The sequence below is a fragment of the Nicotiana tomentosiformis genome, chromosome 9, assembly GCF_000390325.3.
Source record: "Nicotiana tomentosiformis chromosome 9, ASM39032v3, whole genome shotgun sequence".
NCBI lineage: Eukaryota > Viridiplantae > Streptophyta > Magnoliopsida > Solanales > Solanaceae > Nicotiana > Nicotiana tomentosiformis.
The window spans coordinates 519,459-540,436 of record NC_090820.1 but is presented as its reverse complement, the minus strand read 5'-3'; the positions used below and the strand labels follow the sequence as shown (position 1 = coordinate 540,436).

General features: G+C 39.6%; 1 protein-coding gene across 1 annotated transcript; it reads left to right on the top strand.

Moving 5' to 3' along the window:
• The first annotated feature begins 2,694 nt into the window (after positions 1-2,694).
• Positions 2,695-7,088, top strand: LOC104086485 (extensin-2-like). The gene is made up of 3 exons (XM_009590751.4): positions 2,695-3,784; positions 4,857-6,565; positions 6,673-7,088. Exons 1-2 carry the CDS (start codon positions 2,812-2,814, stop codon positions 6,524-6,526), a joined length of 2,643 nt encoding a protein of 880 aa, XP_009589046.2. The 5' UTR covers positions 2,695-2,811; the 3' UTR covers positions 6,527-6,565; positions 6,673-7,088.
• Positions 7,089-20,978: the final 13,890 nt, after the last annotated feature.

Below are 20,978 nucleotides of genomic sequence, written 5' to 3'. Positions count from 1 at the left end.
TGTAGATTTAACTGAACTTATTACTTTCTACTCAAACTATACAATGTAAAAAAAATACATATGCATATAAAAAATACGTATGCATAAAAATTAAAGGGTGAAAATCTAAATCAAAGGGTGAGGATTGAGTCAACTTCTCCCAAATTACAACTCAAATAAATCAATCTGATTTGAAGGCTAACAAAAGGCATCACATCAACTTCATTATTTAAAGATTTCGTAATTTTACCGCAAGGACGTCAAGAAATAATTAAAATTAAGGAGCATACGGATATAATTTTGTACATACCGCTTTTCTGTAGTTATAGTTTTACAAGGGCATCAAGGAATAATTAAGGAGCCATTTGGATATAATATTTATCCTTTTTTCGAAAAATATTTTCAAATCATGTTTGGTTAAATGTTTAACTGAATTTTTGAAGATGAGTTTCAAATTTGAAAAAGTGAGTTTTACCATTTCTCATGTAAAATTTGGTTTCTCCTCACATTGTAATATTTTTTCAAGTGAAATATATCCAAAATAATTTTAAATTCTAAATACATTTTCTTAACTTAACTCCAAAAACTATTTTTTTTTTTCAAAAATCACATGTTTTTGTCCAAACGCATAACTAAATGCATTATATCTGTTTTCTAAGGATTATGTCTTTCCTGTTTCAAAAACACAGAGATGTATCGGATTAAAGTTTTAAATGAAGATATTTTTTTGGTACTTTCATAGTGTGTATCAGTGTATATACTATATAGTATTAGATATATTCTTCACATTAATTAATTTTTTATAACTTTTTGAATCTATAATTTTTATTAAAATTGATACTTGATAAACAAAACTAGGATATTTAGACGTGGAACTAGAAAATGGAGGAATAGAAAGGGATTTCTGAAAGTAAAGTCTCAGCGGTTTACAGATCACTTAAAAAATTTGGAAAAAAAAAGTGGCGTAACGGAATAGAAGCAAAGTAAAGTCAACTAATTAGTTAGTAAATTATTTAAATTGTTATGTCGGCTTGTAAATTTTGAATTAGTAGTAGGTTATACCAAGTCATTCTCTTCTGATACTATACAAAAAATGTAAAAAACAATTCAACACAACTTCTTTATGTATGCACCAATGACACTAAAACCAATTATAATAAACATGAAAAAGAACAATCGGATTACATAATAAACGCGTATTGAAATCTTTGAATTAGTAGTGCCTACCAAGTCTCATTGCATAGCTTATTTTTCAATTTCTTCCATATAATATTTAACAGAAATATACACGAATATTTTATCAGTAATGTTTTAAGTAAACAAAATGCTTCTCCAATTGATAATGAAGAAAACATAAAAAACTAAACTTTTAGTAATATTTATTTATGTATGTATTTATTTATTATTCATGTATCTAGGAAAACGCTGAGAGAGTTCCATATGGATTTCTTGAGACGTTTTAATGTCAAACAAAATGTCCCCTTCAAAGTTTCTTGAGGACTATTTCCAGTTTTCCAGTTGGCAAAGATAAAATTTTTCTATAGCCATCGACACTTAACAAACATAATGTAATTCGAACTATGCATCTTCCATAGTTAAGGGTTACTTTTTCTTGAAGCTATCAAGTTTGAAAAAAGACAATGCCACCAACTAATCACACCCTCGGTGTTTTTTTCAAGGAAATACTTATATTGGTGCTCAATATTTCATCAAAATAAGCAATTTAACCTTCACAGTTACAAGTTAATAATATAAAATATGTATCCGTTAACTTTGATTAAGCAATAAATATTTATGTGAAAGACACTTGTATTTAATGGTTTAATGTAAATATCAAGTAAGAGTAAGTTATTCTTCCAGGGAAGTGCGATAATGAAGACCCCCAGCTTCAATGTTTAATTTGTTTAATATTTACCATAAGCTAAGATTAAATAAAAGTTAATTAAAGTGGTGTTTAACTTTACTTTTGTAACTATTTGTGGTCGCACGTGCATATATAGAAGGAGAAGATAAGATTCTTGTGCATTGGCTTATTGATGAGAGAATTTAACTTGCTCGTGAAGTATCTGGTGGATAAAATGCTCACATGAATCAGCAAGAAAACATAAATCAACAATAATACATACTCCATATAAATAGTTTTCCTCAAATTGTGAAGCTTACACATCTATTGGCTTTGATTAATTTGGTTAGTGGTAAAACAGGGGCACCTCAAATTAAAGGCAACTCCACCTACCCTAATTTCCTAGGACCCCACACCCCCACCCCATCCCCACCCCGGCGGCTAGGAAAACAGAACCATGGAAGACAACAATAAAAGACCAAATTCTATGATCCCACTTTTCATCAAGGTTCAGAGGCAACAAAAATATTGAAAACGAAACGAAGAGTGAAAATGTAAAAAATTAAAAACACTCCTTATTTCCCTTACACAATTATAGCATGCGTCTCTGCATAATGTTATGTTCTTTTTGTAAATCTATGTAGCAGGTAACCACTTGTTAGAGAAAAAAAAAACAATGGAAAATGCAGAGTGATGAAGTAATGGAACTTAAAATTTTTTTGAGAAGTCCAGCTGTATAGAGTTCATAATTTGAAAAGTCTTGATTCTCAATCGGACAAACTAAATTGGTGCCAATTGACAGCTCCATACCAACGACTGCCTCTCACAGTCTCACTAAGTGTTACTATAAATACTTAGGCCATTGCTTCCTCTTAAGTCATTACCTCTCAACTAAAGCTTCTTCTCTTTCTCTTTTCTCACACTTCCGACAGTGTGCAGATTTGCATTGCCACATTAGAGGAGTTGGTGTCGCAATTTTCCGACTAGCAATGAGGCTTAACGGTGGCGACCCCCGCCGGGGTCGTCATGTGCCACAAATCTTAGTGGCATTGGCCATTTTGGCTGTTGCTAATATTGTTTCTGCTGACCCTTATGTATATGCTTCTCCCCCACCACCAACTTACGAATACAAGTCACCACCCCCTCCTTCTCCTTCTCCGCCACCGCCTTATGAGTACAAGTCTCCACCACCACCGTCACCATCTCCACCACCACCCTATGTGTATAAATCACCGCCACCTCCTTCACCATCTCCACCACCTCCATACGTTTACAAGTCGCCACCTCCTCCTTCACCATCTCCTCCACCGCCGTATGTGTACAAGTCGCCACCACCTCCATCACCATCTCCACCACCACCATATGTATATAAATCACCACCACCTCCTTCACCATCACCTCCACCACCATATTACTACAAATCCCCGCCACCACCTTCACCTTCACCACCTCCACCTTATTATTACAAGTCTCCCCCACCACCTTCTCCATCACCACCTCCACCATACTACTATAAATCACCACCACCCCCTTCACCCTCTCCCCCACCACCACCTGCTAAGTCACCTCCTCCACCGTACTACTACTCCTCCCCTCCACCACCAGTTAAGTCACCTCCTCCACCGTACTACTACTCCTCTCCTCCACCACCAGTTAAGTCACCTCCACCACCGTACTACTACTCTTCCCCTCCACCACCAGTTAAGTCACCTCCTCCTCCTTACTACTACTCCTCCCCTCCCCCACCAGTTAAGTCACCTCCTCCACCTTACTACTACTCCTCCCCTCCACCACCAGTTAAGTCACCTCCTCCACCTTACTACTACACTTCACCACCACCCCCAACTCCTTACTATCCTCCTCATCATTCCTTGATCGTTAAAGTTGTTGGAAAAGTCTACTGCTACAGATGCTATGACTGGAAATACCCAAAGAACTCCCACGACAAGAAGCACCTCAAAGGTATAGTACTCATCTCTGCAATATTCTTTTTTTTTTTCCTGTTTAATATTTCTTCATAACAATATTCAGTAAGATGTTTAATTACTTGTGAAGCAATTATTCTCTTCGTTCTTAGCTTTCCTCGAAATTAATGTGTCTTCCTGAGTTTTTGATCTTGGAGAAATACCCTGAGACATGCTTGAATTTGAAGGCACCAACTTCATTAATAATGTGTCAACCAACCAACATTCTTTCTAAATATATGGAATATTATAGTGAAAACGAATGACAATTAATACTTGGTTCTGAAAATGAAAGTGATAAATCTTGTATGCAGGGTTAATTGTAAGGCTAATTCTTGAATTATTTATAAAGTTGATAAATGTCATAAATATATTTGTCAAAACAGTTTTTAAAAACCAAGAAGTAGCATCGAAGAAGTTTTTTTTACAACTGAATCATAAAAAAAATCAAAATAGTAAAAGTAAGAAAAATACTGTCTTCCCATACAAAAATCAATCTCCACTGTGGATCTATGATATATATATATATATATATATATATATATATATATATATATATATATATATATATATATATATATATATATATATTCATGATTTTATAAACAATTGTGGTATTAAGGTTTTCTTTAGCTTTTCTCTTTTCATGATTAAGTAATTATTATCAAACTATTAAAATATATAATAATGAAATAAATTTGTTGGATAATCACCAAAATGGTGAAAAAGCGGCTTCCTCTTGTGGTGTCCAAACGGAGTCTTCGTTGGCTCACAAACTGCCCATTTTAATCTAGCCATCATTCAACAAAAGGGAGCCTACAGCTTAAAAGCAGTAAAGGAAGCCAGATGGGTAGATTCTTGACTTTTATATTCCTTATTAGATAAAAAGGAAAAAGTGGAAAATGAGCTTTTGATCATGTGATGGAACAGTTATTTTTATACATTAAGAATAGGACAAAGTTGGTTATTGTAGCTAGTTTGAAAATATGGTGAATATATGTCTATATGATCTGTTAACAACTCAATTATTAAGTACTAATTGAAATTATCATTTGTCACACTCGGAGTAGGTGCTGTTGTTGAGGTCACATGCAAAGTTGGTGACAAGAAAATCAAGAGCTATGGTACCACTAAAATCAATGGCAAGTTTGCTATCACAGTCGAAGGATTTGACTATGCTAAATATGGAGCAGATGCATGCATGGCTAAACTCCACAAAGCACCAAAGGATTCAAAATGTAACATTCCTACAAATCTACACTGGGGCATTAAAGGTGCTAGCCTCAAAGTGAAGTCAAAGGATAAATACGAAGTTGTACTCTATGCAAAACCATTTGCTTATGCCTCCAAAACTCCTTATGAAGAATGCATGAAGCCTAAGCCAACTCCCGCACCTTACTATTACAAATCTCCACCTCCTCCGTCACCAAAATATATATACAAGTCACCACCTCCACCATCACCAAAATACGTGTATAAGTCACCGCCTCCTCCAACCCCAACGTATGTGTACAAATCACCGCCGCCTCCATCCCCTAAATACGTGTATAAATCACCGCCTCCTCCAACCCCAACATACGTCTACAAGTCACCGCCTCCTCCATCACCAAAATACGTGTACAAGTCCCCGCCTCCTCCATCACCGAAATATGTGTACAAATCACCACCGCCTCCATCCCCTAAATACGTGTATAAATCACCGCCTCCTCCATCACCAAAATACGTGTACAAGTCCCCGCCTCCTCCATCACCGAAATACGTGTATAAGTCACCGCCTCCTCCATCACCAAAATACGTGTATAAATCACCGCCGCCTCCATCCCCTAAATACGTGTATAAATCACCGCCTCCTCCATCACCAAAATACGTCTACAAGTCCCCGCCTCCTCCATCACCGAAATACGTGTATAAGTCACCGCCACCACCACCTTACTATTACAAGTCTCCACCACCACCATCTCCATCTCCTCCTCCACCTTACTATTACAAGTCACCACCACCCCCATCACCATCACCCCCACCTCCTTACTATTACAAGTCTCCTCCACCACCATCGCCATCTCCTCCTCCACCTTATTATTACAAGTCACCACCACCACCCTCTCCATCACCACCACCTCCTTACTATTACAAGTCTCCTCCACCACCATCGCCATCTCCTCCTCCACCATACTACTACAAGTCTCCACCACCCCCGGACCCGTCTCCTCCTCCGCCATACTATTACAAGTCTCCACCACCACCATCACCATCACCTCCACCTCCCTATTACTACAAGTCCCCTCCCCCACCATCACCATCACCTCCACCTCCCTATTACTACAAGTCTCCACCACCACCATCACCGTCACCCCCTCCACCATACTATTACCACTCTCCACCACCCCCATCACCATCTCCCCCACCTCCATACTATTACCACTCTCCACCACCCCCATCACCATCTCCCCCACCTCCCTACTATTACCACTCCCCACCTCCACCTGTGAAGTCTCCCCCTCCTCCATACTATTATCACTCTCCACCTCCACCTGTGAAGTCTCCCCCTCCTCCATACTATTATCACTCTCCACCTCCACCTGTGAAGTCTCCACCACCTCCATACTATTACCACTCCCCACCTCCACCTGTGAAGTCTCCTCCTCCTCCATACTACTACACCTCACCTCCCCCACCCGTAAAATCACCTCCCCCTCCAGTATACATTTATGCTTCTCCGCCACCACCAGTCCACTACTAAGCAGTTTGAAAAGCTTGGCCATTTTCCACAACCACTCAAGTAAGTAGCTGTTTGAATTATACTTTTATAAGGGAGTCTTTTAATTACACAAAATTGAAGGTGATATTCAACTAAAGCTCTAATATTTTTCTGCTGCCCTTTTGCAGATTTCAGTTTAAATCACAAAATAAGTGATGGCTTCTTGAGGGAAAGATTCAGACGTCCATGGTCAAAAGCAATTAATTTAATCAATAAGATCATCAACTTTGCAATTCAGAGGTTGATTCCTAGCGACTTGGACCACTTTGCTTCTACTTCTCTGGTGGCCTTCTTACACATTGTTTTCTTTGTGTCTTCACGTGGAAGTGGCTTCAACAGCTTAGTTTTTTATTAGAATATTAATTATTTAGTTGATCTTTGAAGTGTATTTGAGTTTTCATGTTTTTTGATGTTGCTTCTTTATAATTTATTATTGTAAGTATATATCTTTGTTTGGTTTGTTTCGTGTTAATTATTGTTGGCTGTCTACTAGTGCCTACTTGTGCTTTGTGCACCAAATCAATAAAGAGATGAATTTTGTTCACTTCACTTGTTCTCTTTGGTTTTATTATCAGTTCTCTAGTTACATGTGCGATGAAATTTTATTAATATTTTGGCCAGATAAATTATTCAGGCCCTTCCATAGGGACATCGTATAAAGGGGCAGGACATGAATTAAAGAAATAGGACACTGCTAAAATAATAGTACAATTTATTACTTCAATACTACTAACAATCCTATTAATTAAGATATCAATACCGAGAAAGTGATTAATTAAGCTCGATCAGTTCAAACTGAATTCCGTGGTCTTTCTTCTCATTGATCAATCTTTAAAGTACTATTGAGTGACGACACGTTTTTATTTTGTTCGCATATCCAAAGTTGGGTTCGAGGAACTTGATGTTATTTTAATCTTTTTCTTTTGGAAATTAAGAGCGACAATAAAAGTTCAAATTATTTACCGAATTGAATTTGTAAAATTAAGCTATATTCAAAAGAAGGTGACGAAGCTAGCCATGAAATGACAAATTAAAGTACATTTTAGAAATATGCAAATAATATCCGATTCTTGAGAAAAATCAAGCATAACGACCTTAAGATTAAAAGGAGATTTTGGGTTAAGCATCTTCGATTTCTGGGGTTTGGGGGGCTGCCTCTGTAGATAAATAAACAATTTTACCATTCGGGTAATTACTCAATTTTTAGCTTAAAGCGCAGTTAATCTTTTTGTTATAACTAGTCTCTGGACACGTGCAACCCATATCAATTTTTACAAAATATATATCGAAATAATTGTGATCACAAGTATATTATAAATAGTAGCTTTTGTTGGAAATAAAATTATAAATTAAACTTTACGATTATGTATAATTACATTAGTTTTATTTGACGAGATATAAATATTTAGTGTTGGTATATGTTTTATCCTATTATCTAGGTTTGCTTTTATCATTATCATAAATCTTGTAGAAAACATAAAATATCCCTTTTATACTATAATATAGATATTCATGTGAGAAAATATATTTTAGAAATTATTTAACCATGAATTTTATCAAATGCCAAAAAAATGCATTGAAAATTATTTTAGAAAGAAATTGGACACATATCGTTCATTTTCTCATAGGAAAGGATGTATTTTGTTTAAAACTCCTTTTTGTTCTTTCTTTGTTGGTTTTTGTTAGAGAAGCTCCTACTACATTCAAATGTTTAGCCCCTTAAAAAGCAAGATATTTCTCTAGAATCTAACTGTCACGATCCGAAATCTCACCTGTCGTGATGGAGTCTATCTCAATACTAGGCAAGCCGACATAATCAATAACCCACAATATCTTTTAAATACGAAAAATATCATAATTAAGTTTAAGAGAGAATCCCACAAATACTGGATATAAATACACTCCCAAAATCCGGTGTCACTGAGTACATGAGTATCTATGCATTACAAGTCTGGAAAACACGGTCTATAATAGTCTAAGACCAAATACAGTAAACAAGGAGATAGGGAAGGAGAGACAAGGTCTGCGAAACATGGAAGCTACCTATGAATCTCCGAAAAATCAACTGTGTGAAAGAATCAACACCCACTATGTCCGGAATCACCTGGATCTGTATACGAAGTGCAGGGTATAGTTTGAGTACAACCAACTCAGTAAGTAACAATAATAAATAAGAACTGAAGGTAGTAACGAGCTACACAGCTAAGCCCAAATACATAAATTTTCAACATAAAAGGGTAGGCATGTTCTCAAGTTCAACATTTAAAATTTCACCATAATTTCATATCAACTTTAACTGAAACAGAAGAAAATGTCTTTTAGAAAATTTTCCAAAACAGTCATATTTGACAGCTGAAATGCAGCAACAATGAAATCAATGCATCATCTCAGAGTAGCATTCACCCAGTCCTCTAATTCACTCCAATCTCGCAGTCACTCTTTCCTCACAGTCACTCATTCCTCACAGTCACTCATTCCTCTCAATCACTCATCACTCGGCACTCGGCACTTGCACTCGCACTCAGTAGGTACCTGCGCTAACTGGGGGTATTTACAGACTCCGTATGGGCTCCTTCAACCCAAGTGCTATATCAAGCCAATCATGGTATAAATCAATGAAACATGCTGCAGCGTGCCGCCCGATCCATAAATATCCTCACAATTAGGACTTCTGCCTCACTCAGTCATCAACCTCTCCAGTTTCTCGGGCTCTCAGAAATCATGATAAGCATCCCAACAACAATGATATGATGCATCAATAATGAATAAGAGAGACTGGGATGTAATATGCAAGTAAAACTGTGATTGAGTACAAATAGTAATTTAACAGATAATTCAACATGTACACGACCTATGTAGGTTCCAACAGTGTCAACACATGGTTTAAACATGATTCATAGTTCAATTTCCCTAATATGTGAAAATATTTCACCAAATTCCGACATCAACTCGATCCTCAAATTTTCAATTAAAGTCTTTGAAGATTTCTACCATTTTCAACCCAATCTTTACCCATTTAAACTCAACAATCTTTTCACAAACCTTATTGATATGTGTATGTATAAATAATACTCTTACACTCAAGAATCATACTCTCAATTACCCATTTTTACCCAAACTTGAAATTGAAGAATTGGCGAAATAAATTCTTACCTCTTTGAAGCCCTAGTAAGATCCCTGTGAAATCATCAAGCCTTGAACAAGAATTGATGAACAATTGACTAGGTCTTCACTTTCTCTCTCTAAGATGCTCTCACCACTCTCGAAAATATTAGATTTTTACTCCAAAAGAGTCCCTTTGCCTCAATATATCGAAATAGGGTCGGGTCAAAAATTAAAGCCCCGATGCTAATCTGCGGTTGCATATGCGACCACATAATGCTTTTGCGGCCTGCATAATGGGTCGCAAAAAGGGCCCTCCGAAACTGGGCAACCTGCTTCAGTCTGCGGCCGTTATGTGATCCGCAGACCTGTTCTGCGGTCGCATAATGCACCACAGAACTAGTCTGCGATTGCATAATGCGCCGCAAACTTGGTCTCCAAAGCCGCCTCACCTGTTTCACTCTGCGGCCATTATGCGGTCTGCAGAGTGGTGTTGCAACCGCATAGTGGGCCGCATAATATTTTCCCCCCGCCGAAAATTTTTTTTTACTCCCGAGTGCATTGTTCAACCCAAAAAGTCCGAGCCGCGGTGAGCTTGCTCGCTACATGAAATTTCTATAACCTTTGTACTAATTGATCTACCTTGGCACCACAAAATCTTAATTTTCTTAGCAAATATTCTCCGGGGTTGTTACACATAAGTCAACCTCCGGTCAACCTTTTCAACTTAAGTTCTAAACCTTGGAACTCTGTGATCCAAATTATTCTAAAACCTCACCGGACCCAAACCAATTACCCCCGGCAAGTCACATAACAAATTATCACGCATAAATTATGCAGTAAATGAGAAAACGGGGTTGTAATACTCAAAACGACCAACCAAGTCATTACATTTTCCCCTCTTAAACAAACATTCATCCTCGAACGAGTTTAGAATTATACCTGGAGTCTCAAATAGGTCTGGATAATTGCTCCGCATCTCCCGCTCAATCTCCCAAGTAGCTTCTCCGACTGGCCGACCTCTCCACTTGTCACAACCATAAATTTTCTCCGTAGGATGTCGTGATGACACCTAGTCTCTAAGACTAGGTAAGCCTATCAATGCAGAATAACAAGAGAAATCTGAAATAAATAAATCTGCAAATTCACATAATTACAACTCCCAAAATCCGGTAGAAATAAGTCACAAGCTTCTAAGAATTTATCCTCAATGTCTCTATATATCACAGTCTAAAGAAAATAAAGAAGCAACATAATAAGGATAAAAGGGGGCTTCGGAGTCTGTGGACGCTGGTAGATATACCTCGAAGTCTCCGTACACAGGTAGCTCACTGATATCTCGGCTGGTAGGAAGTACCTGGATCTGCACAAAAAGATGTGCAAAAGCGTAGTATGTGTACACCACAGCGAAACTCAGTAAGTGCCAAGCCTAACCTCGATAGAGTAGTAACGAGGTCAGGTCAGGCCCTACTGAAAATAATAAAAGACATGGTGAAATATTTAACAATCTAATAACAATTAATAACAGTGGAAATGAATCAAGTAAGTAGTATGTCACCATTAAATTACACAGAATAAGAGCAAATAATACCTCGTGGAAAGAAAACAGAAATTTACAACTTTAAAAAAATCACAACAATAATCAAAGGCAAATGCAGCCATAAAGAAATATCAACAAAGGCACTCCCGAGGTACCGCTTCGTAGTCCTAAATCATAAATAAATTCACAATATCCCATTTTCTTATATCACCGCGGGAGCCTTCACAATTAATTTTAAAGAAAATATTTTTTTCAAAATAGCATCCCGCGTTTTAGCCACCCTTATCACACTGCATGACTTCTACTAGTTCCCCTACTAGCCACGCGTATCAAGCCACCCTTATATCACCGCATGCGTTTCAACACCCAGACCTTATACCACCGTATGCGTATCAATATCACAATATCTCACAATTTGCACCTCAAGTGCTCAAATATTTTAATTTGCCAAATAAATCAGCAACAACAATAATATTTTCCACAATAGGGAGCTCACGGCTCAATCACAATGAGTAAAAAATCTCATAAAATATTCGGGAATAAATAGCTCAGCAAAAATAATATTTCACAATTTTTAACACGTTGCCTCAATACCAAATTTAAAAATATCAAATACTTCATATTAATAATATTTAAATTAAAGAAATTCAACCTTCAAATAATGCACAGAATAAAAGAAACAAAGTTTTAACTAAAAAGGTAAAATAATTAGTAGGAAAAATGTTAGAAAAATTTAAGAATATAAAGTAGATCAATGATGATGAATATAATAGGATAAAATAATTTAATTAATATGCATCAGTAATCTACACAATTTAAAGACATAATCTTTCACATTTAGCCAGTGTACACACTCGTGACCTCGTGTACATAACTTTCAAGACGTTACAATTATCACATCAATACCACTCCTAGGGGGAATTTCCCCCACACAAGGTTAGATAAGTCACTTACCTCAAACCACGCTCAATCAGTTAAGTAGTATGTCTTTTCCTCGATTTTCTGACTCCGATCGGCTCGAATCTAGTCACAATTAATTCGCTTAAATCCATACAAAATTATAGGAATAAATTCCATATGAAAATACAAATTTTCTACAAAAATCCAAAATTTAACCCAAATATCGCCTGCGGGGCCCATTTCTCGAAATCCGACAAAGGTTACAAAATCCGAAAGCCATTCAACCTCGAGTCTAACCATACTAATTTTACCAAAACCCGACCTCAACTCTACCTCCAAATCTTCAAATCTTATTTTCAAATCCCTATGTTCAAATCCTCAATTTACACCTCAAAAACATATAATCTAGTCGGATTATTCGATGATAATTCAATATTATGGAGCAGAAATGATCACAATTGACTTACCTCAAGATTCCCCGTGATTTCTCGCTCAAAAATTGCCTCAACCCGTGTTTGGAATGTCCAAAAAGGAGAAAATCGCGGACCCCTCTATTTTTGTACACCGTCTAGAGGTTTCGCACCTGCGGAATTTTTAACCGCTTATGCGGATTTTCTCTCGCTTTTGCGCACACGTCCGATCGACCTCAAATTTTGCGCACAAGTCATAAATGACATAACGGACCTATTCAAATTTCCAGAATCAGTTTCCGACCCCGATATCAAAAAGTCAACACCCCGGTCAAACTTTCCAAAAAATTCAACTTTCGCCATTTCAAGCCTAATTCCACTACGGACCTCCAAATAATTTTTCGGACATGCTCTTAAGTCCAAAATCACCATACGGAGGAATTGAAATCATCAGAATTCAAATCTGAGGTCGTTTACACATAAGTCAACATCCGGTCAACTTTTCCAACTTAAGTTTTCAATTATGAGACTAAATGTCTCATTCACTTCGAAATCCTTCCGGACCCGAACCGAATACCCCGGCAAGTCACATAACAGTTATAAAGCATAAAATGAGCAGTAAATAGGGGAACATGGCTACAACCTTTAAAACGATTGGCCGGGTCATAAGATCCTCCCCCTCTTAAAAAAATGTTCGTCCTCGAACGAGTTTAGAATTATAACTGGAGTGGTGAAAAGATGAGGATAACAGCTACGCATATCATGCTCGGTCTCCCAAGTCGCCTCCTCAACAGGATGACCCCTCCACTGTACTTTTCCTGAAGCGATGCTCTTCGATCTCAACTTTCTAACCTGTCTGTCCAAAATGGCCATTGGTTCCTCGACATAAGATAGATCCTTTTTCCAACTAGACAGAGCTTAAGTCTAACACATGCGATGGATCGTCGTGATACTTCCGGAGCATGAAAACATGGAACACTGGATGAACTGTAGTGAGATTTGGTGGTAACGCAAGTCTGTAAGCCACCTCTCCAATTCTTTCAAGAATCTCAAAAGGCCCAATATACCTAGGGCTTAACTTGCCATTCTTCCCGAATCTCATAACACCCGTCATGGGCGAAACCCGGAGCAAGACCGCTCACCAACCATGAATGCAACATCACAAACCTTCCGATCCGCATAACACTTTTGTCTAGATTGGGCTATAGAAGTCGATCCTGAATTAATTTAACCTTTTCCATAGCATCTTGAACCAAGTCTGTACCCAATAGCCTAGCTTCGCCCGGTTCGAACCAACCCAGTAGCTGTTGTTGTAAGAAAATTCCGCAAGTGGTAAGAATTGGTCCCAAACACCCCTAAAATCTAACACACACGCACGAAGCATATCCTCAAATATCTGGATAGTGCACTCTGATTGTCCGTTCGTCTGAGGGTGAAATGATGTACTCAACTCTACCCGAGTACCCAACTCACGTTGTACGGCCCTCCAGAACCGTGATGTAAACCGCGTACCCCTGTCAGAGATGATAGATACCGGTATGCCATGAAGTTTGATAATCTCGCGAATATAAACCTGAGTAAGCTACTCCGAAGAGTAAGTAGTGACTACAGGAATGAAATGAGCAGATTTGGTCAATATATCCACAATCACTCAAACTGCATCGAACTTCCTCTGGGTTTGTGGGAGCCCAACAGCAAAATCCATAGTGGTCCGTTCCCATTTCCATTCTGAAATCTCCAACTTCTGAAGCAATCCACCCGGTTGATGATGCTCATACTTCACCTGCTGGCAATTTAGGCACCGAGCTACATACTCCACTATATCTTTCTTCATCCGCCTTCACTAATAGTGTTGTCTCAAGTCCTGATACATCTTTGTAGTACCCGGATGAATGGAGTACTGAGAACTCTGAGCCTCCTGGAGATTCAACTCATGCAAACCATCTACATTAGGCACACATAGCCTGTCGTGGATTTGTAATACACCGTCATCTCTAATAGTGACTTTCTTGGCATCACCATGCTGATTTGTATCCTTAAGGACAAGCAGATGAGGGTCATCATACTGACGCTCTCCGATACGATCATAAAAAGAATAGTGAGAAACCAAATAAGCCAAAACTCGGCTCGGCTCGGAAACATCCAATCTAATAAACTAGTTGGCCAAGGCCTGAACATCCAAGGATAAAGGCCTCTCTACTGACGGTAAATATGCTAAGCTGCCTAAACTCTCTGCCTTATGACTCAAGGCATCGACAACTACATTGTCATTCCCGGGATGATAGAGAATGGTGATATCATAATCCTTAAGCAACTCCAACCACCTCAGTTGCCGCAAGATAAAATCCTTCTGTTTAAACAGATGTGTTAGACTCCGGTGATCGGTGTAGACCTCATAATGGACACCGTATAAATAATGCCGCCAAATCTTCAAGGCATGAACAATAGCTGCTAACTCAAGGTCATGGACCGGATAATTCTTCTCATGTACCTTTAACTTTCTGGGCGCATAGGCAATCACCCTACCGTTTTAAATCAATACCGCGCTGAGACCAATGCACGACGTATCACAATACACAGTATAAGATCCCTAAACTTGTAGGCAATACCAATACTGGGGCGGTAGTTAAAGCTGTCTTGAGCTTTTGAAAGCTCTCCTCACATTCTTTGGTCCACCTTAACGGAGCACGCTTGTGGGTAAATTTGGTCATAGGTGCAGCAATAGAAGTGAAACCCTCTACAAATCGGCGATAATACCCCGCCAAGCCAAGAAAACTTCGGATCTCAGTAGCTGATGACGGTCTGGGCCAACTCTATACTGCTTCAGTTTTCTTCGGATCTACCTGGATCCCCTTGTTCGTTACCACATGACCTAAAAATGCTATCGAATCAAGCCAGAATTCAAACTTTGAAAATTTTGCATATAACTTCTTTTCTCTCAAAGTCTGAAGCATAATCCTCAAGTGCAACTCATGATAACCAAAATGACGTTAATAAATACAATGAAGAAGGAGTCAAGATAGGGCTGAAATACATTGTTCATCAAATGCATAAATGTTGCTGGGGTGTTGGTCAGCCCAAATAACATTACCAGGAACTCATAATGACCATACCGAGTCCTAAAAGCAGTCTTCAGGATATCTGGCTCCCGAATTTTCAACTGATGATAGCCTGACCGCAAATAAATCTTAGAGAATACCCTGGTACCCTGAAGCTTATCAAATAGGTCATCTATACGTGGCAATGGATACTTATTCTTCACTGTGACCTTGTTCATTTGGCGGTAATCAATACACATCTCCATACAACCATCCTTCTTCTTCACAAATAAGACAGGAGCACCCCAAGGCGATACACTGGGCTGAATGGAGCCCTTATCAAGGACCTCCTGTAACTATTCTTTTAATTCTTTCAACTCTGTTGGGGCCATTAGATATGGTGGAATAGAAATGGGCTGAGTTCTCGGTAACACATCAATGCCAAAGTCAATATCCCTGTCGGGTGGCATACCCGGAAGATCCGCTGGAAATACATCAGGAAAATCTCTTACTACAGGAACTGACTCCATGGTAGGAGTATCAATACTAACATCTCTCACATAGGCCAGATACGCATCACACCCCTTCTCAACCATTCGTTGAGCCTTAAGAAATGAAACAACCCTAGTAGGAACATGATCCAAGGTACTTCTCTACTCTAGCCGCGGTAGACTTGGCATAGCCAACGTCAACGTCTTGGCGTGACAATCAAGGATAGCGTGATAGGGCGACAACCAGTCCATGCCTAAAATGATTCGGAATCCACCATATTGAGCAATAATAAATCATCTATGGTCTCAAAACCACTTATTACAACCAAACATGACCGGTACACGTGGTCAACAATAATAGAATCACCCACGGGTGTAGATACATAAACAGAGGAACTCAAAGAGTCATGGGTACGCCCAAATACAGGGCAAAATTAGATGACACATAAGAATAAGTGGAGCCTGGATCAAATAAGACTAATGCATCTCTATGACAGATCGAAATAATACCCGTGATAACAGAATCGGATGCAACAGCCTCTGTCCTAGCAGGAAGGGCATAATATCTGGCCTGGCCTCCCCCTCTAGGGCGACCTCTACCTATCTGACCTCCACCTCTAGCTAGCTGTGTATGTGGTGTGGCAATATGTGCAGTGATCATGGCCTGAGAAGCCTGAGGGCCCTGTGGAATGGGTGAGGCCTGAGAAATCTGTGGAGGTGCATCCCTCATAAATCTGGGGGCAATCCCTCATTATATGACTAGTGTCACCACACTCAAAATAAGTCCTCGGAGGACATGGCTGCTGGGACTGGCTCGGGCCTGATCGACTAGACTGCCTACAGAAAGCACCCCGTACAGGAGGTACAGTAGACACTGTGGTGCATAATATGGAACCTAAGGTCTGGAAGTAACCGGAATAGCAGTGAAAGATGGAAGTGATGAATGAATAGGACTACTCACATAGCTTCTACTATGACGAGCTGCAGCTGGGGCACGAGAATTATTATATGTGTTAGAATCTCGGGGTCTTTTAGCTTCTCTCTTTTTCCTCTCCCGGATCCGCATACCTTCCAATCTCCTAGCAATTGACACCACCTGTTGGTATGTGATGTCAATCTCTAGCTCTCGGGCCATACTGAATTTGATACTAGGGTGGAGACCCTTAATAAATTGGCGAACCCGCTCTCGAACAATAGCAACTAAGGCTGGTGCACGCCTAGCCAAATCACTGAATTGGACCGAATATTCTGACACGGTGATAGAACCCTGACGCAACTACTCAAACTCTGCGCACCATGCATCTCTAAAACTCCGAGGAACATAAGCCCTCAAGAACATATCTGAAAATTGAGTTCAAGTGAGTAAAGCTGCATCAGCCGGACTATCCAACTCATATGCCCGCGACCACCGGTATGCCACTCCTCTAAGCTGGAATGTCGTGAAAGAAACCCCATTGGAATCCCCAATACCCATAGTACGGAGGATACGGTGACATTCCTCAAGAAAACCCTGAGCATCCTCTGAAACTAAACCGTTGAAGGTGGGATGGTGGTACTTCTTGGTGCTTCCCCTATAAAATTGCTGCCCTAACCTCAGGCCGAATTGGAACAACTATTTGTATTGGTATAACCTCCGGTTCATGGTAAACCTGGACCCGTGGCTTTGGGGTGCGGGCGGTAGGAGTCTGTGCTCCTCCCCCGGCCTGAGATGTGGCAGGAGCAAGTGGAATTAGTCCTGTCTGAGCTAGAGTGCCAAACAAGCTCAAGAACTGGACAGGAGTCTCCTGAAGTGCAGGAGTAGTAAGAGGCGTCTCAAAACCTGCTTTCCAACTGGAGCTACTGGTGGCTCTGCTGCAGCAGCTTGTACAGGTGCTCTGGCAGCACCACGTGGTCTTCCTCAGCCTCTGACAGGGCCTCTCGCCCGACCCCGGCCTTTTGCGGCTCCAACAGGGGGCACGGGTGTCTGATCATCGGATCCAATTGTGCGTGTCCTCACCATCTGTGAGAGAATAGAAAGACAAGAGTTTAGAATTTCGAAGTCAACAAATATGCACGATAAGGAATCAAAGAAGTGAACATTTTTCCTAACAGTTCCATAGCCTCCCGAAGATAAGTACAGACGTCTCCGTACTTATCCGCGAGACTCTACTAAACCTGCTTGTGACACATAACACCTATGAACCTAGAGCTCTGATACCAACTTATCACGACCCCAAATTCCCTCCGTAGGATGTCGTGATGGCACCTAGTCTCTAAGACTAGGTAAGCCTATCAATGCGGAATAACAAGAGAAATCTGAAATAAATAAATCTGCAAATTCACATAATTACAACTCCCAAAACCCGGTAGAAATAAGTCACAAGCTTCTAAGAATTTATCCTCAATGTCTCTATATATCAGAGTCTAAATAAAATAAGGAAGCAACATAATAAGGATAGAAGGGGACTCCGGAGTCTGCGGATGCTGGCAGATATACCTCGAAGTCTCCGTACACAGGTAGCTCTCTGATATCTCGGCTGGTAGGAAGTACCTGGACCTGCACAAAAAGATATGCAGAAACGTAGTATGAGTACACCACAGCGAAACCTAGTAAGTGCCAAGCCTAACCTCAGTAGAGTAGTGACGAGGTCAGGTCAAGCCCTACTGAAAATAATAAAAGACATGGTAAAATATTTAACAATATAATAATAATAAATAACAGTGGAAATGAATCAAGTAAGTAGTATGTCACCATTAAATTACACAGAATAAGGGCAAATAATACCTCGCGGAAAGAAAACAGAAATTTACAACTTTAAGAAAATCACAACAATAATCAAAGGCAAATGCAGCCATAAAGAAATATCAACAAGGGCACTCCCGAGGTACCGCCTCGTTATTCCAAATCATAAATAAATTCACAATATCTCATTTCCTTATATCACCGCGGGAGCCTTCACAATTAATTTTAAAGAAAATATTTTTCCCGTTCTAGCATCCCGCATTTTAGCTACTCTTATCCCGACTAGATTATATTTTTCCCCTGCTAGCCACGCGTATCAAGCCACCCTTATCTCACCACATGCATTTCAACACCCAGACCTTATACCACCGCATGCGTATCAATATTACAATATCACAATAGGGAGGTCATGGCTGAATCACAATGAGTACAAAATCTTACAAAATATTCGGGAATAAATAGCTCAGCAAAAATAATATTTTCTTCGATTTTTCAACTCCGATCAGCTCGAATCTTGTCATAATTAATTTGATTCAAATAATACAAATTATAGGAAAAAATTTCATATGAAAATACAAATTTTCTACAATAATCCGAAATTTAACCCAAATATCGCATGCGGGGCTCACGTCTCAAAACCCGACAAAGGTTACAAAATCCGAAATTCCATTAAACCTTGAGTCTAACCATACCAATTTAACCAAAATACGACCTCAACTCGACCTCCAAATCTTCAAATCTTATTTTCAAATCCCTAAGTTCAAATCCCCGATTTACACCTCAAAAATATGTAATCTAGTCAGATTATTTGATGATAATTCAATATTATAGAGTAGAAATGATCACAAGTGACTTACATCAAGATTCCCCGTGATTTCTCGCTCAAACATCGCCTCAAGCCGTGTTTGGAATGTCCAAAAAAGAGAAAATCATAGACCCCTCTATTTTTGTACACTGTCCAGAGGGCACCTGCGGAATTTTTAACCGCTTCTGCAGATTTGCCCCCGCTTCTGTGTACATTATCGCATATGCGATCCGCCACGTGCATGTGCGTGTCCGCACCTGCGAGATACCTTCTACATCTGCGCTCCACAATCACCAGCCTACCCTCCGCTTCTGCGCATCCCAGCTCGCACCTGCGAGCTCGCTTGTGCGAGTTTTCTGTCCACTTAGTTGAATCTCTGTACCTAATTCTCGCTGTACTGCTCTCCAAAACTGTGATGTAAACTGCATGCCCTGATATGAAATGATAGACACTTGCAAACTATGTAGGAGAACAAACTCGCGGATATAAATCTCAGCCAACCGCTCCGAAGAATAATTAATACCAACTGGAATATAATGCGCAGACTTGGTCAACCGATCTACAATCCCCAAAATATAATCAAACTTTCTCAATGTCCGCGGAAGCCCAACTACGAAATCAATGGTAATACGCTCCCATTTTCACTCCGAAATTTCAAGTTTCTGAAGCAATCCGCCCGGTCTTTGATGCTCGTATTTCACCTGTTGACAATTTAAAGATCGAGCTACAAACCCAACTATATCTTTCTTCATTCGCCTCCACCAATAGTGTTGCCTCAAATACTTATATATCTTCGCGGCACCTGGATGAATGGAGTACCGCGAACTGCGAGCTTCCTGGAGAATTAACTCACGCAACCCATCTATATTAGGCACACATGGCCTGTCCTGCATCCGTAATACACCGTCATCTCCAATAGTGACTTCCTTGGCATCACCGTGCTGAATCGTGTCCTTAAGGACAAGCAAATAGGGATCATCATACTGGTACTCTCTGATACGATCACAAAGAGAAGACCGAGAAACCACACAAGCCAAAACTCGACTCGGCTCGGAAATATCCAATCTAACAAATTGGTTGGCCAAGGCCTGAACATCCAAGGCTAAAGGCCTCTCTGCTACCGGTAAGTATGTGAAGCTGCCCAAACTCTCCGCCTTACGACTCAAGGCATCGGTCACCACATTGGCCTTTCCGGTATGATAGAGAATGGTGATATCATATTCCTTAAGCCACTCTAACCACCTTCGCTATCACAAATTAAGATCCTTCTGTTCAAACACATGTTGTAGACTCCGGTGATCGGTATAAACTTCACAATGGACACCATACAATTAATGCCACCAAATCTTCAAGGCATGAACAATAGCTATTAATTCAAGGTCGTGGATCGGATAATTCTTCTCGTGTACCTTTAATAGTCTGGACG